The sequence below is a fragment of the Rhinatrema bivittatum genome, chromosome 7, assembly GCF_901001135.1.
Source record: "Rhinatrema bivittatum chromosome 7, aRhiBiv1.1, whole genome shotgun sequence".
Lineage (NCBI taxonomy): Eukaryota > Metazoa > Chordata > Amphibia > Gymnophiona > Rhinatrematidae > Rhinatrema > Rhinatrema bivittatum.
In genome coordinates, this window is record NC_042621.1 from 190,106,328 (window position 1) to 190,124,670 (window position 18,343).

At 46.1% G+C, this 18,343-nt stretch overlaps 1 protein-coding gene across 1 annotated transcript in view; it reads right to left on the minus strand.

The window, feature by feature from the left end:
• DNA2 (DNA replication helicase/nuclease 2) overlaps positions 1–18,343 on the minus strand; it is a 159,042-nt gene that overhangs the window by 75,501 nt on the left and 65,198 nt on the right. Inside the window, 1 exon segment of the mRNA XM_029609674.1 lies at positions 9,141–9,306. Coding sequence (XP_029465534.1) covers positions 9,141–9,306 — 166 coding nt within the window.

Genomic DNA, 18,343 nt, shown 5'->3' on the forward strand with positions numbered 1-18,343 from the left:
TACGACGGGCTGAACAGACTGCCACCAGGAAGGCTGTCTTCAATGTTAATAGTCTGAGAGACAGGCAGCGAAGAGGTCTGAAGGAAGCTCCTGCTAAGAAATCTAGGACCAGGTTGAGGTTCCAAAGAGGCACCGGCCACTTTAGGGGTGGTCGGATCTGCTTGACTCCTTTCAGAAAGCGGGAGACGTCCGGGTGAGAGGCTATGCTGCTGCTCTCGCTCTAGGCTCCGTAGCATGACAATGCGGCCACTTGTACCTTGATGGAGTTAAAACAATTCCTTCTGTAGACCGTTCTGCAGGAATTCCAAAATCACAGGGATTTTGACTGAGCGTGGAACGATGTTGCAGTCCTCACACCAGGCTTTGAATACTCTCCAAATCATTACGTATGTTAGGGATGTGGAGAACTTGTGTGCTCGGAGTAGGGTGTCCATTACTGCCCCCGAGTATCCGCTCTTCCTCAGGCGAGTCCTCTCAATGGCCAGACCGAAAGAGAATCGAGCTAGATCCTCGTGGAGGATTAGTCCTTGTTGGAGCAGGTCTCTGTGTGGAGGTAGCGGGAGGGGGCTCCCTGTCAGCAGCCTTCACATGTCTGCGTACCACGGTCTTCCTGGCCAGTCCGGGGCCACTAGAAGTACTGGTCCCCTGTGGTGTTCTATCTTGTGGATGATTGCGTCCAATAGGGGCCACGGTGGGAAGCCGTATAACAGAGTCTCCTGTGGCCAGGTCTGTACCAGGGTATCGATTCCCTGGGACTGGGGTTCCTGCCTCCGGTTGAAGAAGCTGGGTACTTGGGCATTGGACCGGTTTGCCAGGAGATCCATGGTTGGTGTTCCCCAACGGTTTAGAGAGTTTTATTTAGAGTTTTTTATATACCGATAGCCGTTTGCACATCGTATCAGTTTACAATTAACTTGAAACGAATTAGGCAGGAGCCTTTACATAGAACAAAAACATAATAATACATGGGAAAATGGAATCAATTGGAATGCTGTGGTCGACAACTTCCATTCTCCTGGGTCTAGACTTTCTCTGCTGAGGTAATCCGCAGCAACGTTGTCTTTCCCCATGATGTGGACAGCCGAGATCTCTTGAAGGTTCGCTTCCGCCCATGACATTAGGGGGTCTATTTCCAGAGCCACCTGTAGCTTCTTGTTCCTCCCTGACGGTTGATATAGGCCACTGTTGTGGCGTTGTCTGACATTACTTCTCTCAAACCCCTACTGAAGAAACCCAACCTTGATACACAGGATCCCTCCAATTTCCACCCTATTTCCAACCTCCCTTTTATTGCTAAAATCACAGAGAAACTGGTCAACATTCAACTTTCAGACTACCTAGATCATCACAAAATTCTCCATCCATCGCAATATGGGTTCCGCAAATCCTATAGCACGGAAACCCTCCTCCTTTCACTCACAGATCACATCATCATGGGCATGGACAAAGGGCAGTCATTCCTTTTAGTTTTACTTGACATCTCAGCTGCTTTTGATATGGTGAACCACTCCATTCTGCTAAACCGCCTTGCCGACATCGGACTTTCAGGATCTGTACACAGATGGTTCAATTCCTTACTTCCTAAGCAATAGAAGTTTCAAGGTAAAAATAAACAATAAAGAATCAACCAGCTTCAACTCAACGTTAGGAGTTCCCCAGGGATCCTCCTTATCCCCCCACCCTCTTCAACATATACCTCCTTCCCCTCTGTCAGTTACTAACAAACCTAAAATTAACTCATTATCTCTACGCAGACGACGTACAGATTCTCATCCCCAAAAAAGACTCACTCTCAAAAACACTCATATTCTGGGAAAACTGCATCCAATCTATCAACCACCTCCTTAACAGCTTGAACCTAGTCCTTAATGCAGCCAAGTCGGAAATACTGATCATCTCCTCTGACCTCACCTCAACTCCCTCTTACTACTCAAATCACACAAGTAAGAGACCTCGGAGTGATCCTCGACAACCGGATGAATCTAAAGAAAGCCATCAACAATACAACTAAAGACTACTTTTACAAACTTCAAGTTCTAAAAAGGCTTAAACCCCTCCTCTACCCTTACGATTTCAGGACAGTCCTCCAAACCACGCTGTTTGCCAAGATTGACTATTGTAACACATTCCTCCTAGGGCTTCCTCGTTTAACCACTAATCCACTACAGATGTTACAGAACGCGGCAGCCAGAGTCTTGGCCAACACCAATCGTGGAGACCACATTACACCCGTGCTACAGAACCTACACTGGCTCCCAATAAACCATAGAATTTTATACAAATCCCTCACCATAATCCACAAAGCTATTCACAAACATCTCCAGCTTGACCTCCAGATTCCACTCAGACTCCACACCTCCACCAGACCGATTAGAGAATTGTACAAAGGATCATTACACATCCCCCCTTCCAAAGCATCTCGATACACAGCCACCAAAGAACAAGCATTCTCGATAGCAGGACCCACCCTCTGGAACTCTATTCCACCGGACCTCAGATTGGAACCCTGCTTACAAACATTCCGGAAAAAACTTAAAACGTGGCTTTTCCGCCAAGCTTTCCTATAACTGGTCCGACTTTAAAAACCTTTTTAATTTACTTCCTCGCTAGACACGTAGCTAACCCTGCTTTATTCTACACAAAATGGTTATTTATTTATACAAAATGGTTATTCTCTCCCTTCCCTTCCTTGTCTTCCTTCCTGCTTCCAAGTTTTTGATACACCTTGTTAAATGTAACTTTCTGACTCCTGTTAAATTCCTATTGTTAAACAGTTGTTAATGTATGTTATCCCCTTGGTTCATTGTAAACCGATTTGATATGACTCATGTCATAAAGGTCAGTATATAAAAGAATTAAATAAATAAATAACTTTGACTGACTTGTCTCTGAGTCTGTGACCGAACCGTAGGCAGGCTAGTCTGACTGCCCGGGCCTCTAGGCGATTGATGTTCCACCCCCACTCTTCTTTGTTCCATTGCCCCTGGGCAGTTAGCTCCTGGCAGTGTGCTCCCCCATCCTCATAGGCTGGCGTCTGTAGTGAGCAGGATCCAGGATGGTGAGGGTAGTCTCACTCCCTGGCTCACATGGCCTTCTTGTAGCCACCATCGTAGTTGGGTCCGAACTTTGTCCGGGAGCTGAAGACATACGGTGTAGTTCTGGGACAGTGGATTCCATCGCGATAGTAGTGAGCGCTGTAAGGGTCTCATGTGAGCTCTTGCCCATAGCACTACTTCCAGTGTGGATGCCATGAGGCAGAGGACTTGGAGGTAGTCCCATGCCGTGGGACGAACCTCGCTCATTAGGGCTCGCAACAGGGTCATCAGTTTTGATCTCCTTATCTGTGTCAGGATGACCTTGTCTTGTTTGGTGTCGAACCGGACTCCCAAGTATTATAGAGATTGGGAGGGCTGCAGACTGCTCTTGTTTGTGTTGACCACCCACCCGAGGCTCTCCAGTAAAGTTTTGATTCTGTTGGTCGCCTGGTGGCTTTCCTCTGGGGATTTCGCCCTGATTAGCCTATCGTCTAGATAAGGGTGTACGAGGATTCCTTCCTTCCTCAGTGTTGCTGACACTACCACCATGATCTTGGTGAATGTCCGGGGTGCTGTGGCTAACCCGAATGGTAGTGCCCGGAACTGGTAGTGACGGTCCAGGATCGTGAAGCATAGAAAATGCTGATACTCTTGATGGATTGGAATGTGTAGGTAGACTTCCGACAGGTCCAGGGATGTAAGGAACTCTCCCGGTTGTATTGCCCTTATTACCGAGAGTAGGGTTTCCATGCAGAAGCGAGGAATCTTCAGGTGACGGTTGACCGACTTGAGGTCCAGGATGGACCTGAACGTTCCTTCTTTCTTGGGAACGATAAAATAGATGAAATAATGCCCAGTATTTATTTGTTGTGCGGGCACCGGTGTTACAGCCTCTAAGGTTAGCAATCTGGTCAGTGCAGCTTCCACTGCAGGGGGGATTCCACAAACCTGTCCGGAGGGAGGTGGTGGAAAATCCAGGTAATATCCCTCTCGAATGATGGTTAGGACCCACTTGTCCGAAGTTATCTTGACCCATCTTTGGTAGAATAGGGCAGGTCTTCCCCCTATGGCTTCTTCCTTTGGACAGGTCGGCTGCGGCTAGGGCCTGGGCCCGAACTGGCTCCCCTTTTGTTGTGCTTGTTCCGAAAGAACTGGCTCTGGCCTGCAGGGCGGGCCGCTTTATATGTGCTTCTGATTGGGTTGAAGCGCTGTGATCCTCTGCCCCTGGAAGTTCAGGGGAAGGTCACTGGTTTCTCTTATTCCTGTCCTCAGGTAGCCACGGCAATGGGGATTCGCCCCTTTTGTTGGCTAGTTTCTCTAGTTCGCTTCCGAACAGGAGGGTTCCCTTGAAAGGCATCCTTGTGAGTCTCGTTTTGGAAGATGCATCTGCCGACCAGCTTAGGAGCCAGAGATGTCTTCTGGTTGCCACAGCTGATGTCACTCCTCTAGCTGCGGTGCGCACCAAGTCAGAAGCGGCATCCGTGAGGAATGATACTGCTGGTTCCCGGGCTTCCCCAGGAGTGTTGTTCCTGGTCTGTGATAAGCAGTCGCGTGTCACCACGGCACAACAGGCCACGATCTGTAGAGATATAGCGGAGACGTCAAAGGACTGTTTGAGGATGGATTCCAGGCATCTGTCTTGAGCATCCTTGAGTGCTGCTCCTCCCTTCACTGGGATAGTAGTGCGCTTCAAAACCGCGCAGACCATGGCATCCACTTTCGGACACGCCAGGAGATCTTTGGCAGCTGGGTCCAGAGGGTACATGGCTGCCAGAGCACGCCCCCCTTGAATGCAGTCTCTGGGGCATCCTATTCCAGGTCGATTAGCTGCTGGACGGCTTGTAATAGTGGGAAATGACGGGAGGTCTGACTGAGTCCCTCTAGTAGGGGCTTCGTCTTAGGTTCCCCCGAGGCACTTGTGCCCGGGATAGCAAGCTCCTTCAAGCTGTGTGTGTGACCAGGTCTGGAAGCTCGTCCTTGGTGAAGAAGCATCTCATGGTTCAGTGGGGCTCTGTCTCCGGACGGAGTTCCCCTTCCTCCAGGGGTTCTGAATCCTTATCAGAGTTGTCAGTGTCCCTGAAGGTGGGGCTTCTGGTCCATCCCTGGGCATAGAGGATCCTGGGATGTTGAGGTCCTCTGGTGGAGCTTGTGGCCGTGTTATCGGAGGCTCGGTTGCATGTGGACGAAGATATGCAGACCTTTGAAGAATTCCACCCAGGAGATAGATGCTGGGTCTAAATTCAGAGGTGCCATGTTCCTGTGGAGCCCCGTTTGAGGGAGGGTCCTGCTGGGAGATGCTAGGTCCGGCATACTGTTCGAAAGTCTGGAACCCGGCCCTCCCCAGCCGGTGCCATGGGCTGGATCCCCTAGGGCCTCCTCGCACAGTATACACAGGGCTATGGCCTCCTCATGCTGTGCAGCTCTAATGTGTCTTGCTGGACAAAGGCCCTGAGCTTTGAGTTTCTTTTCCGGTGGTGCCATGGCTTGTGCGCGTAAAATACAGTTATGTGCTCCGATGCGTCAAAGTTGTGCGTGTAGATTTGGTGCACGCTGTTGTGCGCACAGATCGAAGTTTTGCGCCCGGCACAGTAAACACGTGGCTATGTGCGTCCTTGTGCACACGGTACTTGGGCGCACGACGCTGTGCGCATGGATCGGGACGGCAGACAGGGCGGCGAACAGATCAAAATGATGACTGTGACCACGTGGACAATTTGGCGACCACCTCGGAGGGTCTCCACGTGGGAGGACCCTCGGATCTAACTGGGATCTAGCCCTGCTAGGGCAGATCAACCCGGTGGCACTGGTCCCGGCTGGTGACCTGTGCAACTCCTCGAGCTTCAGAGACCGGAGACTTAAATAGATTTCTACCTTACCTTGTCTTGGCGCTTCCCGGTCTCATTCCCGGGCGGTCTCCGGTTGTGGGGGGAGAGGGAAAATAACTTCACCGCCACGCTCGAAGTTGCACCCGCTGCCTCTCAGCCTCACCCGATGTCAGAGGCTAGGTCCCCGCCGAGGGTCGGCCGCCAGCCCGAGGCTTACCTCCAAGGGATCTCTGAAATCACCTCAGGAATTCTCAACTGGGGGAGGGACCCAATGGGGCTCGTCTATAGAGGTAAGATTTCTTTTTATTTTGGTTTTCTTTGGTAAAATTACTCTTAACTCTGTGCATAGAGTCCCTAACTGCTATGGAGACGGAAAATACTGAAGAGCTGCACTTCCTGCAGGGGTATATGTACTAGGGCTGATGTCAGAATGAAATCTGATCCGTCTCCAACTGCTATCAGGAGTACACTATACCCATTGGTCCTGAGTCCATCTGCTACACGCTAGGAAAACTGAACATTATGCCCACTTGGAAAATCAACTCAATCAGTAATGTCTTCTGCCAAACATATTCCATACCACACACAGAGACAATCATCCAACCAGACACACACTTACTACAATAACATGAAGCAGAAAAACACCTCTGTATGGCCTAGAAAAATAGACACTACAGATAAGTGTCCAAAACGCTTGCGTGTCAAAACTAGTCCAATTCTCATGCAAGTGTTTATTTACAGTGCTTCACACTTACAGAAACAAAATAATGGTTCACCTTGCGCAGGTACAATTGTCAGGTAAAAATACTCCATACAAACACACCAAAAGGTCTTACACCAGCTCCCTGGGGCCTCCCCAAGCTTTCTAGAATCCTTTGCAGCATTTTGCCTTAAGGATGACTAGATTAGAAACCTGAACTGGGCTCTTTAAGGAAGAATGAGGGAGTTGTTGGTATATTCCTTCAACAGTGCCTAAAAACAAAGTAAAGGCAATGTAGCTAGATGGGATACATTGCAAGGACCTGATTTACTAATATTTCTTTCCAATATACAGAATAGGAAAAAAAAAAGCTCTAGGAGATGCTGTTAGTTTCACTGAGAAATCGGTTCACTAACTCATTGGATACAGCCATAGTTTCAGAAGACTGGAGGACGAGGTGGGAGCAGGGAGGAGACTAGATTAGAAAATTCCTGAACAATAGACAGAGGAGGGTGGTGATAAATTGAGTTCACTCAGAGGAAAGAAGGACGACTAGCAGAGTGCCAAAAGGTGATTCCTGAAGCTAGGTCTATTTGTCTCTCTAAGAGACCTTACAGAGAAGCTTGGAGGGAACTTCACTTTTTGCAGATGACACTATCACTTGATTTGATAAAGGGATCTAGAAAACAGATTAAAAAATATGAAGACATGTATGTACAGAAATGCAAGGAAGAGGAATAAATTATGAGGGATTAGGTACTGATTTCTACCCCTATGGTAGAGTCTCAGTTTGCCTCTTGACCCTTCCTGGTAAGACCAAAGCATTTTACATTGGAAACTATATGGGAAGCAATTGAAAATTTGGGGATTTTATTTTCCTCACAATTAAATCCCCTACTAATTATGAAAGTAAATGCAAATGGGGAAAGAATATCAAATTTGGAAGCCACAAATGTTTCTCTTGAGTAAAAGAATGAAAAAGCTAAAATGGAAATTCAAAGAGAGTTTCACACTAACTTTTAACGAAAGGGAACCAACTTTTGAAAAATAAAGTTGAAAATCTGGAAAATATCTCTTGGGGGGAAAAATGTTTGTTTCATAAATTTTCCTAAATTACCACACGTAACCAGCTAAAGATATGTTCAAGAAATATCTTGTGAATATTCTCAAAGTTCCAGGACAAGCGAAACCTGCTTTATCTAAATCCTTTTACCTGTCTCCATTCAAAAGGGAAATGAAGTTCAAGTGGGTTTGCAAGAAATGGAACCTTTAATACCTAGAAATATAAATGTTTCTGAATGGTTGGAAACTTCAGATAGTAGCATATCGTTTGTCTTAGAGCCTGACCAAGACTGGGTACTAAGGTTATACTTTAAACATCGCTCTGAATCTTTTCTCCAGTTAAATGTCAGGATATATCCTGATGTGTCTAGAGAAACTCAAAAGAAAAGGCAGCAGTTTCTCTTAATGAGACCCAGAGTGCTTCAAATTGGGGTTTATTTTTTGTCAAAATTTCCCTGTAAATAAATATCTAGTAAAAATTTGAGGACAATTCATATTTCTATTATTTGCCATCCCAATTGTCTTTATTTGTTAATGATAAAGTGGTTCAGCAAGTAGCTAGCGTTGGAATTCCTCCATCTGATCCCATTTAGCAGGCAAGGGTCCTTTATCATTGTAAACTCTGCAATTTTTACTGCTTTTTCTTTATTTTCTTCAGTAATTTCCTGTAATTGTGTAAAGGATCTCTCTTTGTGGACTTTAAAGGATGTAAGACATTTTATTATTTCCTATATTAATTTTAACTTCAAATTTGTGATTAACTCATTCCTTTTTTCAAAAAAGCTTTTCTTCTTGTAATTCAATTAAATCTGCATTAAAAAAAAAAAAAAAGGCCACAGTTGTGTTGCTTCAGGGGGGAAATGACTTTGTTAAGCAATGGGGAAGGAAGCATTATGAAGGACCAGGAGGACTGACAAGCTGTGCAGTTGCCAGGAAGTAGTGCTGTGTGCTAGAAAAATCGATCTATGGAGACCTTAAGAGTTTGTTTCCTCATTTTGAGCCGAAGTTCAACAGGGCATATTCTACAGCCTGAGTGGCTGTGTCTAAAGGTTTGCTGCAAGGCTTCTTTTCGGACTGAAGGACCTTTTTTTCCCTGAGTCAAGGGTCTAGTAGGGCAACAGGCATGGTATTGAAGCCTGAGGGACTGTATACAAAGATATGCAGGAATATTTTCTTCCCCCAGAGACATTCAGCGAAGGGTGGCAGATGCTGTATTGAAGGCCAAGAACTATATTTTCCAGGACTACTGAAATACTCAACCAGGTTCTGCAATGTGGCACTAACAGGAGGAAGTAAGCCTGTGGGACCTAGGGGTGGGGGGGAGGGGAAGAACTACCAGAGGAAGCAAAATCTGTGTTGCCAACAGGAAACCTGACCCTCAGACAGAGGACCTTCACATCTGCATAAGGTCTTACTTTCAAGACCACACACTTTAAGATGAATGTCCGCCTGCTTCTGAAATCCTAGGACTGTAAATCTGAATGCAAGACAAACAATAATAAACCCAAACTTTCTTACCTGCTATAGAGTGCACAGTTGCGCATTTGGGAACAATATTTGCAGGCCTGGCTGTCATTAATGACAGCCGGTAAAGTAGACAGCTGTGTCTGCCTAGTCCCACCACCAGTTTTCTTTATACCATGTATGGTGTAAAATGCCAACTGATTTCTCAGCTTTAATAGTTCTGTGAAGAAAGACAAAAATGTTCACTATGGACCCGACTCAGTCCTTTTACCCAACCCATTTAGCTGCGTACCAGATGTTTATTCACTAGAGGAGACTGGTCGTTGGTAGGGATGTGAATCGTTTTAGGACAATTAAAATTATCGTCCGATAATTTTAATATCGTCTTAAACCGTTATGGAACACAATACAATACAGATTCTAACGATTTATCGTTATAAATCGTTAGAATCGTGAGCCGGCACACTAAAACCCCCTAAAACCCACCCCCGACCCTTTAAATTAAATCCCCCACCCTCCCGAACCCCCCCCAAATAACTTAAATAACCTGCGGGTCCAGCGGCGGTCCGGAACGGCAGCGGTCCGGAACGGGCTCCTGCTCTGAATCTTGTCGTCTTCAGCCGGCGCCATTTTCCAAAATGGCGCCGAAAAATGGCGGCGGCCATAGACGAAAAAGATTGGACGGCAGGAGGTCCTTCCGGACCCCCGCTGGACTTTTGGCAAGTCTCGTGGGGGTCAGGAGGCCCCCCACAAGCTGGCCAAAAGTTCCTGGAGGTCCAGCGGGGGTCAGGGAGCGATTTCCCGCCGCGAATCGTTTTCGTACGGAAAATGGCGCCGGCAGGAGATCGACTGCAGGAGGTCGTTCAGCGAGGGTTCCGGCGCCTCGCTGAACGACCTCCTGCAGTCGATCTCCTGCCGGCGCCATTTTCCATACAAAAACGATTCGCGGCGGGAAATCGCTCCCTGACCCCCGCTGGACCTCCAGGAACTTTTGGCCAGCTTGTGGGGGGCCTCCTGACCCCCACGAGACTTGCCAAAAGTCCAGCGGGGGTCCGGAAGGACCTCCTGCCGTCCAATCTTTTTCGTCTATGGCCGCCGCCATTTTTCGGCGCCATTTTGGAAAATGGCGCCGGCTGAAGACGACAAGATTCAGAGCAGGAGTCCGTTCCGAACCGCTGCCGTTCCGGACCGCCGCTGGACCCGCAGGTTATTTAAGTTATTTGGGGGGGGTTCGGGAGGGTGGGGGATTTAATTTAAAGGGTCGGGGGTGGGTTTTAGGGGGTTTTAATGTGCCGGTTTTTCGATTTTTCGATTTTTAACGATTTTTCACGATATTTTACCCCCCCAAACGGCAACAATACGATTCCCTCCCCCTCCCAGCCGAAATCGATCGTTAAGACGATCGAGGACACGATTCACATCCCTAGTCGTTGGACTTTCTCTCGTTTATAAATGCTCAATCGCAGCTGCAACCTCTTATAAGGATATTGATCCCTAAAGAAAGAGGGATATACCCCACAAGATGAGTCGAGATATAAGTACAGTACTCTTGATAACCAGCATATATTCTCTCATTGGGCTCAACTATAAGGCCCTGCTTAAATATTTGTATAACATTAAATGAGACAAAACTTGTGAAACCAGGATAAAAGGTATGGAGCCTTCCCCTACATTTTATTAGTTTTCCAATTTCCTGAAATTTCAAATGAGTTATGTAGGAATTTCCCAGAATTCTCATAATCTATTGACATCGGGGGGAGAATGGTATTATTGTAACTGTAATGTACAAAAGTCAGAAACTAAAATACCACATCAATTTTGCTCTTATTAATGGTATTCTATGACAATTATGTGAGACATAGAAGAATAGTATTATTTCTAAATGTAAAAAGTTCTATCGGAAACTTTCAGAGCCCAGAGTAAAATGAAATCTCTTGGCTGGGCTAACATTTTTGTGGGTAACATTTTGTGAATGTTGATTGCAACTACATAGAGGTCTATATTCAAAAAGGATGTGTCCAGTGAAGTTTGGGATTTAGCCAGATAAAAAAAAACAACAGGGGCATCCAGAGGCAGGTCTTCAACTTAGCCAGATAGCACGGATTATCAGTGATGGCCAGCTAAGTTTAGCCAGGTAAGTCTGGTCATGGAATACCTGGACAACTTTAAACCTAATCGGCTATATGTTAAATCTAGCCTATTAAGGAAAAAGACAAAAAATAAAAATAAAAATAAGAACTAGCAGGCAAACAGGCCAGATTCCCCCACCACCCCAAATATTTAAAAGATGGTGCAGCCCATAGTGGTCCTAGGCCACCCCCTATGTCTGATATTAAAATCAAAGACCTGGCTCCAGGCCACCACCTGCTCCTCTACCTCAACATCCCACCCTACCCATAGGTCCATTGAGCCCAGCAGTCTCGGACAGTGGCCAGTTTAGATCACAAGTAATCGGAAGATCTTAAAAAAAAAAGTAAGTCCATTTCATGTTGCTCACTATCAATAATAAGGGATTGGTCTACCTGGCTAATAATTAAGAACATAAGAACATAAGAAATTGCCACGCTGGGTCAGACCAAGGGTCCATCAAGCCCAGCATCCTGTTTCCAACAGAGGCCAAACCAGGCCACAAGAACCTGCCAATTACCCAAACACCTAGAAGATCCCATGATACTGATGCAATTAATAGCAGTGGCTATTCCCTAAGTAAACTTGATTAATAGCAGTTAATGGACTTCTCTTCCAAGAACTTATCCAAACCTTTTTTGAACCCAGCTACACTAACTGCACTAACCACATCCTCTGGCAACAAATTCCAGAGCTTTATTGTGCGTTGAGTGAAAAAGAATTTTCTCCAATTAGTCTTAAATGTGCTACTTGCTAACTTCATGGAATGCCCCCTAGTCCTTCTATTATTCGAAAGTGTAAATAACAGAGTCACATCTACTCGTTCAAGACCTCTCATGATCTTAAAGACCTCTATTATATCCCCCCTCAGCCATCTCTTCTCCAAGCTGAAAAGCCCTAACCTCTTCAGCCTTTCCTCATAGGGGAGCTGTTCCATCCCCTTTTATCATTTTGGTTGCCCTTCTCTGTACCTTCTCCATTGCAACTATATCTTTTTTGAGATACGGCGACCAGAATTGTACACAGTATTCAAGGTGTCGTCTCACCATGGAGCGATACAGAGGCATTATGACATTTTCCGTTTTATTAACCATTCCCTTCCTAATATTCTATTTGCTTTTTTGACTGCTGCAGCACACTGAGCCGACGATTTCAATGTATTATCTACTATGACGCCTAGATCTCTTTCTTGGGTGGTAGCTCCTAATATGGAACCTAACATTGTGTAACTACAGCAAGGGTTATTTTTTCCTATGGTATATGCAACACCTTGCACTTGGCAGATGAAATTTAATGTGGACATTTGGATGCCCAATCTTCCAGTCTTGCAAGGTCCTCCTGTAATGTATCAGTCTGCTTGTGATTTAACTACTCTGAATAATTTTGTATCATCCGCAAATTTGATAACGTCACTCGTCGTATTCCTTTCCAGATCATTGATATATATATTGAAAAGCACCGGTCCAAGTACAGATCCCTGAGGCACTCCACTGTTTACCATTTTCCACTGAGAAAATTGACCATTTAGTCCTACTCTCTGTTTCCTGTCTTTTAACCAGTTTGTAATCCACAAAAGGACATCGCCTCCTATCCCATGACTTTTTAGTTTTCATAGAAGCCTCTCATGAGGGACTTTGTCAAACGCCTTCTGAAAATCCAAATACACTACATCTACCGGTTCACCTTTAGCCACATGTTTATTAACCCCTTCAAAAAAATGAAGCAGGTTTGTTAGGCAAGACTTCCCTTGGGTAAATCCGTGTTGACTGTGTTCCATTAAATCATGTCTTTCTATATGCTCTACAATTTTGATCTTGAGGATAGTTTCCACTATTTTTCCCGGCACTGAAGTTAGGCTCACTGGACTTTACCTCCAGGAACTTATCTAACCCTTTTTTAAACTCCAGCTATGCTAGCTGCCTTGATCACGTCCTCTGGCAAGTGATTCTACAGCTTTACTGTGTGTTAAGTGAAAAAATATTTTCCATGATTTGTTTTAAATCTGCTGCTTATTACTTTCATGGAGTGACCCCCTTGTTTTACCATTATCTGAAAGGGTAAATAATCATTCTCTATTTGCCTATTCCACCTCACTCGAGACTACATAAAGGAAAATTGGTTCTCACTGGCTAATTTTAGTTCCTGAAATATATGACAGATCAGTCAGTCCAGCAAGTGGGTTTTGCATCCCTACCAGCAGATGGAGACAGAACAAAAAACTTTGAGGTACTGCTATATATCTGAAAATGCCACCTGCAGTCCCTCAGTATTGACCTGTACCCAAGCCAAACTATGTTGAAACTCAAACTTCCCCCCTCTTTATCAGGGCAAACTTCAAAACCAGCAATGGAGCCCCACATCCAACACCAAGGAAATCAACAAACCTGGTCATCCTATAGGCTCTGAATAAATCTGCTACGATTCTGGCAATGTAATCAGAATGGTCTTTCGCAGATAAGGGGCTGGATCTCTGGATTGATCTAGCAGGTAAGAACCAATTTTTCTTTCCAGTTTGTACCTCAAACCTGCTCTCAGACCTGCTCTCACACTCTTGCCAAACAGACTCACCCAGCGCTTGAACATCCAACCAGTAATGATGGGAGAAAGTGTATAGCAAAGACCACGTTGCTGCCCTACAGATCGCCTGTGGTGACACCAGCTGACACTATGTCCAGGAAGCTGCCTGCGCCCTAGTAGTGTGGGCTCGCAACTCTCTGGAACCTTCCGACCCTTGCAAAGATAGGCTGAAAAAATAGCTTCCTTCAGCAATGCCCTCTACAATGGCTCATATGGAGGCCCACAGAGAACGCGAAGAACCAAGTTCAAATTCCATGCCAGACACATGCTGTGTACTGGCGGTCGTAAATGCTTGACCCCCTTTAAAGATTGCATCACCTCCAGATGCACCAAAATTCTCCCTTGCATCCTACCTCTGACGCACCCTAGGGCCGCCATTTGCACACAAGGAGTTTTATGCCAGATCCTTAGACAAGCCCTGCTGTAAAAAGGCCAGAATACGAGAGATATCCACCCTCAATGGGTCCAGGCCCTCCTTCACACACCAGGCCTCAAAAAAAACTCTCCACACCCTGACACATGCCATAGAAGTGGATGGCCTCCTGGCCTGAAGTAACATGGCAATAACTGGCACAGAGTACCCCTTCAACCTTAAACATCTCCTCTTACTCAAGGAACACTGGGAGGGACCCTTTCCTCTACAATGGGCCAATGGCTCTCTTAAATATTTGGGGGTTCATATTACCACGGATTTGCATAATATTTATTCTCTCAATATTATCCCCGTTAAAGATTACACAGGAGAAGTTATCTGCATGGCGTAATTTGCCACTTTCACTAGGGGGAGAATAGCGTTATTTAAGATGGTAATATTGCCTAAGTGGCTGTACGTTTTACAAAATTATCCTCTGTTGCTGTCAGTTAGAGATCTTCGTCGGGTGGATCAGCTCTTACGTCATTTCATTTGGAGGGGGGATAAGGCCAGAATCTCTTTGAGATGGCTGAGGCAGTCTTGGGGGACGGGGGGGATGGGGGTGCCATGCCTTCAACATTACGGAGTGGCGGCAAACTTGCGTTTAATACGAGGATGGTTGGTAGGGAAATCTCCCTTTGTTAATATATTGGCGGAACAAACTTTTACCAGACCCTTGGCTTTAAGTCATGTCCTGATGGGACGGGGGAATACTATATCACCTTTGTTGTCCAGGCACCCCCTGACACTTCCGCTATGGAAGGCGTGGGTACATCTTACTAAATTATTAGGGATACCGCAACAATGTGTGTACTTTCTTTCGTTACGTGGCAATCCTGATTTTACACCTGGTTCCACTATGGCCCACTTTCTTACATGGCAGTCTAGGGGGGTAGAGTATTTGGGACATGTGTTTGATGAGGAGGGGAGATATATGCCTTTTACGACATTGCAAGAACTATATGGGATCCCTGCCAGCCATTATTTTGGCTACATACAACCGAGTCATTATATTAAGTCCTTGGGGCAGCCGGCTCAACACGTGGCGACCTTTAAAGCGTTTAATGGGTTCTTGCAATTTGATGCCCTTAAGGAACCATCCCTATCCACATATTATAAAGGACTGGCTAAGAGAATTTCCACAGACTCCTATAGCCTTTTGGTTGACCGATGGAACAAGGATGGGAGTTTTGGGCTAACATCCCGCATTTTTGCGGGAAGTATACGGGGAATTCTACCGGTTACGGGTAACATGTATTTTCGTGAGATGCACTTCAAATTTCTACATCGGGCGTATATCTCGCCTCATATTGCATTTAAGGCCGGTCTGACGCCTATGGATCTATGCCCTAGATGTGGAACTGGGACGGGAACATTAGCACAAGTCTTTTGGGCGTGCCCTCCGGCGCAACAGTACTGGCAACGAATTGTGACATATTTGGAGGGGTTGGTTGGGGTGCGTTTGCCTCTGTCGCCTTATCTGTGGATGTTTCATTGTGTAACTCACTACTTGATACCAAGCTTGGGCATTAGGATTTTGTTAAAAAAAGCTGGACTAGTTGGAAAAAAAGTCATCCTTCTTCACTGGAAAGATCAGACGGGGCCCTCGTTTTGGACCTGGCGGATACATCTTCATCGTCTGATGCAGTATGATAGTTTGGCCGCTCGAATGGATAAGACAGCTCGAGGGAGATTTCTTCGGACCTGGGACACTTATATACAGAGTCTGCCTCACTGGGCTAGGAGTCTGGTACTCACTTACACTGTAACATCTGGATGAAACCTGACTGTAGTGGTTATGTGGCCAAGGATCTTTGGGACGGAACGGGAGGGGGGGGAAGGGGGAAACAACATGGGGAGCTAATTGTACTAGGTGCGGATAAGGTGGGGTCCTGATTGGTTGGGGGAAGGAAGTGGACCCTGGGCACCTCGCCCTAGGTGGCGAAAGCCTCTTATGGGGAGAAAATAGGATAGTGATCCTGGGCATTACTCTGCATGATAATCTCTAATTCAGGGATTAATATGTCTGTATGGTTGTGGCATTAGTTGTTATCTTGTTCTTTGAATACTGTAAGCTGTTATTGTGGATCACTCAATAAACATATTAAACATAAACATCTCCTCTTAAAAGCCGTGAGACAAAAGCGATCTGCTTGATCCAAGAAGATAGAACTAATCCGAGAAGCCTGTCTACCACGAGATAAACAGGATCTGCGAACCACGGACAGCGTGGCCACTCCAGTTCCACCAGAATGACCCTTCCTGGATGCTTCTCTATGTGCCACAATGTATGGGCCTATTAACAGCCATGAAGGAAAGATGTTCAGCAGAATCCCTGTCAGCCACAGAAGAACCAGAGCGTCTATTCCCTTGGATTCGACCTTTCGCCAGTGACTGAAAAACCACACTACCTTGGCACTGCTCTATGATACTATCAGATTCAGCTGGGGACTGCCCCAGTGGGATCAAATAAGGTCGACGGCCTGTACTGACAACTCCTATTCCCCTGGGTCCAACTGTTGCCTGCTGAGATAGTCTGCCTGCACATTGTCCACTCCAGGCACATGCAATGCTGCTATCCCCTTCAGATGCTGCGCTGCCCAGACAAAAAGCTCCTGGATCTCCCGAGCCAAAGCACAGCTCTTTGTCCCACCCTGGCAGTTGATATATGCCACTATTATTGCATTGTCTGAGAATACTCTCACCACTCGCCTCTGGACCTGAGGAAGGAAAAACATCAATGCCCTGCGAACCACTCGTTTCCAAATGATCGATCAACAAGGCCACTTCCGCAGGTGACCATCGACTCTGAGCTGTCTGCCCCCGACAGACTGCCCCCCCCCCCCCCCAACCACTGAGGTTGGCATCTATGGTCACTAACACCCAGTCCGGAGTTCCCAGGTCCACCCACTTCTCCAAACTGCGGCAAGATAGCAACCCTTGAGAGACTGGATCTGGATGCTCCCTACAGCAGTAAAGGTCGCTAATACTCCTCAGACAACGGAGTCCAATGGGATAACAGCAGCATCTGAAGAGGCCACAAGTGGGCAAAGGCCAACAGCACCAAATCTAGCAAGGATGCCATAGAACCCAGAACCTGTAAATAATCCCATGCACTGGGAACTGACAGATGCAGGAAACAAATTTGAGACTAGGGTAAGAGATTCTGCCAATCCGGGTATTTAAGTGCTCTCCCAGATATTCCAATGACTGGATCAGAACTAGATGACTCTTGGACCAGTTTATCACCTAACAAGCGACTGTAGCATGTTCATCACCCGGCACACTGCCTCACGACATTCCCCTGTGAACTTCGCCCAAATAAGCCAGAAATCCAGATGGGGTGGACAAAAATCCCCTCCTTTCTCAGGGCTGCTGCTGCCACCATCACCACTTTCATGAATGTTCATAGTGCTGCTGAAAGCCCAAAACGAAGGGCCCAAAATTGGAAATGCTACCCCAGCACCATGAGTCACACACACAAAACAAAAAACAAAAACACAACAACTTTTGGTATTCCTCCCAGTTGGCTATATGCAAATAGGCTTCTGTCAGATCCAAGGACTCCAGAAACTCTTCTCTCTGGACCGCTGCAATTACAGTATACAGCATTTCCATCCAAAAATACAGTACTTGCTGGAGATCCAAAATGGGCCGAAACATACCTCCTTCTTGGGAACGACTAAATAGAATACCTTCCTTGCCCTCTTTCCAGTGGCGGAAGCAGTATAATCGCATCCAGCCTTTGCAAATGGTGCCATGTATCCTGTACCGCCTCTTGTTTGGTTCAGGACACGCAATGGGATACCATAAGAACATGCCATACTGGGTCAGACCAAGGGTCCATCAAGCCCAGCATCCTGTTTCCAACAGGGGCCAATCCAGGCCATAAGAACCTGGAAAGTACCCAAAAACTAAGTCTATTCCATGTTACCATTGCTAATGGCAGTGGCTATTCTTTAAGTGAACTTAATAGCAGGTAATGGACTTCTCCTCCAAGAACTCATCCAATCCTTTTTTAAACACCACTATACTAACTGCACTAACCACATCCTCTAGCAACAAATTCCAGAGTTTAATTGTGCGTTGAGTAAAAAAGAACTTTCTCCGATTAGTTTTAAATGTGCCCCATGCTAACTTC